At 37.8% G+C, this 6,000-nt stretch overlaps 1 protein-coding gene across 1 annotated transcript in view; it reads left to right on the top strand.

Moving 5' to 3' along the window:
• Positions 1 to 6,000, top strand: part of slc7a10a (solute carrier family 7 member 10a) — a 30,310-nt gene that overhangs the window by 20,528 nt on the left and 3,782 nt on the right. The window contains 3 exon segments of the mRNA XM_015055442.1: positions 4,263 to 4,388; positions 5,025 to 5,178; positions 5,267 to 5,390. Coding sequence (XP_014910928.1) covers positions 4,263 to 4,388; positions 5,025 to 5,178; positions 5,267 to 5,390 — 404 coding nt within the window.

Below are 6,000 nucleotides of genomic sequence, written 5' to 3'. Positions count from 1 at the left end.
CACTAGATACATGACGGGTGTTGACCCATCTACAGAAGTCATGTGCTCATGCAGTTTGTGACCAGTGATTTCAATTTAGTGCTGACAAGCTTTCTAAAATCCCCAGAATGTTCTGAATCTATATTAGATGCTGCACTAAATTAATTTACTGTTTGACTGGAGGATCTTTGTTGGTCACCAGACTGAAGCGGTTTCCACATAAACTCTACAATTTCTGTTCTGTCATTTTGGCCTTAGTGTTTACAGAACAGAAATTTTGTGTTTGGTGCCGTTTATGTTTTATGACTTTGTAGAGCGAGTGTATGTTTTATGATTTTTAGAACTATAGTGCAAAGCACTTGAACAGCAAACCCCCGTTTTGTTTTTGTTTTTTTCTAGATACATACATGGCCTGTCGCATCCTATAAATGTTAGAGGGGAGTTAAAAAATTGGGTCTTTTACAGAGCAGGAATAGCAGCACACACAAATATAACCCAAAATATCAACACATTGGCAATTATTTTAATTATTTCAAACATATAAAATATCACGAAAAATAAATAAGAAAAACCAAACAAACATAATCATCAAATATAAAATTCATTTTGAAGACTTTTTTGTTTGTTTGTTTTTTATTTTTTATTTTTTTTTGGCCTTTAAATTACGACATACATCATCTGATTTGTGGAACTGCGCTTTTTCTTTCTTTTTTTTTTTAACATTCATTTAAAATGAGGAGAGCAATCATTCCCACTGCTCAGTGTGTCAGAGTATCAGAGCCAAAAGAGATCATAACAGAGAGCCCAGGACTCCAAACAGAGGAATTTGATTTATTTATATAGCTCCAATTCACAACAAATATTGTCTCAAGGCACTTTACAAACACATCATTTCAGTTCATCATTTATATTTTAAGTTGATTCCTAATAACGGTCATAGATGGTAATTGGAATAGACTTGGTATGTATGAAAAATCCAGATTTTCCCATTTCAAATGCCCAAAATTTCATTAATCTATTCAATTTGATCAATTGATCACCCATCCCCAGTTATGTAACTAACTCTGACTGCTTTCTGATGTTGGAGGAACTTGGTGGGAGTTATTACCAATTCAGTGACTCCAGTGACCACATCCTGAACCAAAAGTGGGTGTTCCTGAGGTTAAAGCCCCCCACACCCCGCACTCCCCCTCCCCGATAAATCTGCACAGACTTTGGATCTGAATCCATTAAGGCTAAAAGCAGTAATTTGTTTAGTATTCAAGTGCTGGAGCAGCCTTCAATGGAAGCCCCTGATGGCAGCACACATATTTACCTGCACTGTCACATTCAAAGCCGCTGGCACCTCCTTCCTGTCAGGGTTAAAACAGAGGAAATTTGGGGGAGGTGGTGGAGGGAACACAGGAACGGAAACGCATGCAACATCCAGAGAGTGACCGACTATAAAACTCAGCAGTGCTGTGGAGAAAAAAAAAAGCTCTGCTCAGTGCCACCAAAACCTCCTGCCAACTATTCACGTGTGTGTGTGTGCGTGTGTGTGTGGTGTGTGTGTGAGAGTGCCTGTACCAGCGGAAGAAGTGTTCTGTGGTGGGAGGGAAAACCTTGTTCTAGTGATGGATGACCTGCCGTCTGTATGTGCCGGTACACACACTATTGTTTCCCATGCAAGTCACTGTGTTAGTAGTCTGAAAGTGAGGTGCGGTGAGAAGTTAGCGTAACGAAGAAATAATAGGTTTTAGGGTTTTTGTTTGACCAAAAATAAGGATTTAATCATTCAGAAACTTGGTAAAAGGGATGAAAAATTAAGATTTACTTAGCAGACATGGAAGTGGAAAGTCTTGCGAAAGTATCTGACATTTTGTCACATTTAAACCACAAACTTTAATGCCCTAATAGTGGGATTTTAATGTGTCCTTGGTCTTTTTTTTTTTTTTTTTTTTTTAAAAGTGCTTAATGGTAAAAAAAAAAAAATCGCATCTTATTGGAAAGTCTTAGTTTCAGCAGAAATAGTTCTGCAGTTTTGAGGAAAATTGCAGCTGAGGCACCATTGTGGGTTTCACCCTAGAATAACCAGCCAACATCTCCTTGAAAACAGTTTACTTAACCCACCTTTAAACTGCTCCACAACTTTCTCCCTGACATGTCTGCTGTATTCCTTCACGATGCTGCTTGTTCACTAAAAAAACCCAAGAGGCCTACAATAGACTCCAGCTACCAATTTTATTTAAAACATTTTTCTTCTCAACTAGGAAATTGCAAAATTATAACTTTTTAAAATCCTGACAAGCTTCAAAATTGTTTGCTGCCTTAAGCTGTGTTTCCATTGACCCTATAATTGTGCAATTAGATATTTTCAAAATTAATTTGCTTAATAGGAACACAGCAGTTTAGAGGGCAAAAAAACCAGTTGTCAATTAAAAAGTTTTGCCGTTAGGATGAGGTGGATGTTTTTTTGGCTGTATCGAAATTTATTAATTTGATTTTGCAAGACTGCAATAGAAACATTTTTTTTCTTGCATCATAAGAGTCACATAATCAGCAACTGGATGTTACCACTGCACAAACCATGAAGAAGACAGGAACTAAATAAAAACACTAATAAGACATTGGAAGTAGTTGGAGGATGATGGCGTGGCATGTTTTTTTTTTTTTTTTTAATGACATCACGTGATTTTAATTGTACTTTTTCGACAATAGTGGATTATCAGCAAAGTTTTACGCACATTTGTAATGAGAACACAGCTAATAATTTCATTACAAACGTTTGCAAAACTTTGCAGTTATCCAGCTAATTGCGAAAGCACACAATTTCTCAGTTGCAATGTTTCCGTTAAATAAGAAAAGCAATTCAAAAAACACATGAATATGTTTGTTCACATGTTTTCATTGCATTTTTGCAAAATAAACCAATTTTTATGCAGCTGAAGAAAAAAAAACACTTCATCCTATCGCCAAAAAACATTTTATCAAAAAACTTTTCAATAAGCAAATTCATTTTCGCAATTTCAGCATGCGCGACTTAACAGTCAATAGAGATGCGGATGCTGTGGCTGCAGCATGAGAATGGGTTGTTGGGATCTTGTTGTTCTACAGGTCAGACCCCTATGAAGAGCTGATAAACTCGATGTTGGTGCTGCAGGCTTCAAGAGTTCCAGGCTGGAGGCAACTCCCAGAACAAAACAGCACAGCTTTAGATGTGTTGGTGTATGTTTAGAGTAGGTAATTACAGCGTTTCACTTAATGATGTGTTTTCTTGCGTTTTAAGAAATGGTTTTGCATGACTCCAACTACAAGAGTAATCTTAGTATTTTATGCTGGAGGAAATTTTCAGTTTTTATTCAGGTAGTGGTACTGTATCACAGTCTGACATGCTAACAGCTTAACATCCAAGCAGAAGAGATGATAATCCACAGTAGCATGTGCTGGATGCCACTGTCAGTCATTAGCAAGCACTGCTAATCCACCTCATTTGCTTTTGATGCTCTTTCTAAAATCCCCGTCTGGCAGTTTGGTTAGAAAGTCGAGCAGAGAAACATTGGAGTCGGGGATGTGATCGCCATCCGTTATGATTTATGGAAGAGACGGTGTGATCAGCATCCAGTTCGTCTCCTTTTCAACTTTTCAGGGATTTGGGGTCATAGCTCATGTGTTATTGGAGCTTTTGAGAGGCTAACCAGCTGCTCCCAGTCATTAAAGAAATAAAACAAAACAATAGTTTCATCAACGTGAGCTAAATTCTTCCAGATTCCTGATTCTTCCCAGTTGTAACTGGCAACTTCCTGGTTCCAAAACCTTTTTTTTTTTTAAATGAGTTTGTTATCCAGACTAACATTAGAGAGAGAGACTTCTTTACCTTTCCTTTATAAGAATCACAATCGGTGCTCTGACACAATCACAACTCCATCTGGGTGAATGAAAAAATGTGGGTTTATTAAATTAGGTCAATTTGACAGATTAAGGCATGCTTATGGATTAGAAACTGTGAGGTAAAATCAGGCAACTTTCTGTTGGTAATTTAGTTAACCCAGAAAATCATGTGCTTACCTTTTTTTTTTTAAGACAGTACAAAAAGCTTGGCTAGCAGGCATAGTTTGAGTGTTGATCATGTAAAGGGTTTTGTTGTGTTTCCATCCTCATCTGATTTCTGGGTCTGTGTGTATCAATAAAGCATTTTTGCTATGCTGTCTGAGCATAGCAAGAAATATATATTTATGTGTGTGTGTGTGTGTGTGTGTGTGTGTGTGTGTGTGTGTGTGTGTGTGTGTGTGTGTGTGTGTGTACAGTGTTTCTGACCTGGGTGAACTGCTCCAGTGTCCGCTGGGCGACGAGGATCCAGGATATTTTCACTGTAGGAAAACTTCTGGCTCTTGTGCTCATCATCGTGGTTGGACTCGTCCAGATCTTTAAAGGTAAACACTGCAACTGATACGATTAAAAGCAATGGATTACTTAACCCAATTTAGTAACAGATTAGTCGTTTCTGGAGCATTCAGACTCAAAAACAGCACACTTCCAAAAGTGTACAAAAAGATTTACACACTTTTAATTTAAGATAAAAAAAAACCCCTTAGTCTTCAAATATGCCTTACCCAAAATTCCTCAAGTGGCAAACATGTAGCTTCACTGTTTTTGATGTTACGTCAAGCAGAAAGTGCTGAGCTTTTCATATGTTGAGGTTAGAAGTATTCTTTTAGTTTTTTGTTTATATGTTTTCCTTATTTAAAAAAATGAATTAAATTATGCAGAATGTGTACTTTTTATCCGATTGTCAGAATGATCAATAGAATGATCTATCACTAAAATAATTGTTAGTTGCAGCACATGTAATCATAAACTCACAGATATGAGTGACTGACTGTGACATCTCAACATTCTTTCTCTACTGTCCAGGTATTCTGTAAATCTATCACATCACCAAACTTAACAACAGGAAAATGAGTTTACAACTTTAGATTTTTCTTCTTCTATTAATGATCCAACCATTACCTTTTTCAGGTGTTAATTCCTACCTCATTTTGGCCCATCTTCCTCCCGTGTCTGTGCAGGTCACTACGACGCCCTGGTGCCCAGCGTGGCCTTTGAATTCAGCCAGGACCCGTCGTTTGGACAGATAGCTCTGGCCTTCCTCCAGGCTTCCTTCGCTTACAGCGGCTGGAACTTCCTCAACTACGTTACGGAGGAAGTTGTGGAACCACGCAAGTACGATGGCACTGATACGACAGGGAGCGCGTCTCGGCTTCTTTGCTCCAGTTGAATGATTTATTTATTTACTTTTTTGTACCATCAGGAACCTGCCGCTTGCCATTTACATCTCCATCCCACTGGTGACCCTGGTGTACACCATGACCAACATCGCCTACTTCACCTCCATGACTCCAGAGGAGCTGCTCACCTCCAATGCTGTAGCAGTGGTGAGCTGCCCTTCATCTGTCTGATTACTTTTGTGTGTTTTTTCAAATCACACAAAGTTGTTCATCATTACAAAGTGGAGGGGAAATGATTTTCAATAGTTCTTTCACAAGTAAAAATCTGAAAAAATGTGGTGTGTGTTGCATTCTTCAAACTAGAAGATGCATCAAACCACTCTTTTCACTTCTCATACCAATAAAGATATCTGAGGTTTAGCATCAGCCGATACGATAAACAGCACAGAATTAACTTAAAACATTTCTTCTTTTTAAACACAGACATGAGTGTAGTGGACTACAAACTTATGTAATAACTCTGCCCCAGTACAGTGACCCCTAGTCTGATTTTCTTTTCTTGTCTGCAATTCCAAAATTAGACAAATTTGACCCAACCCCAGCAAATTTTTATTAGGATAAAGAAACAAAAAAAAGTTAGCCTTAACACAAAATATTTACCACCCCTCCCCATTTTATTTACTTTCAGAGTAACATTTGACTACATTCATCCAGTGACTTTAATAACTGTATTAAACTTAACCAGACCCAGCAGGTGTTTTCAAAGAGAGTGGCCTGAAATCTTGTTCTTGTGCTGTATTTTTTTTCTTTTTTTTTT

This window comes from Poecilia latipinna, unplaced genomic scaffold (assembly GCF_001443285.1).
Source record: "Poecilia latipinna isolate Pla-1442-1.1 unplaced genomic scaffold, P_latipinna-1.0 Scaffold1316, whole genome shotgun sequence".
Taxonomy (NCBI): domain Eukaryota; kingdom Metazoa; phylum Chordata; class Actinopteri; order Cyprinodontiformes; family Poeciliidae; genus Poecilia; species Poecilia latipinna.
This window is presented reverse-complemented; position numbering and strand designations above follow the sequence as displayed.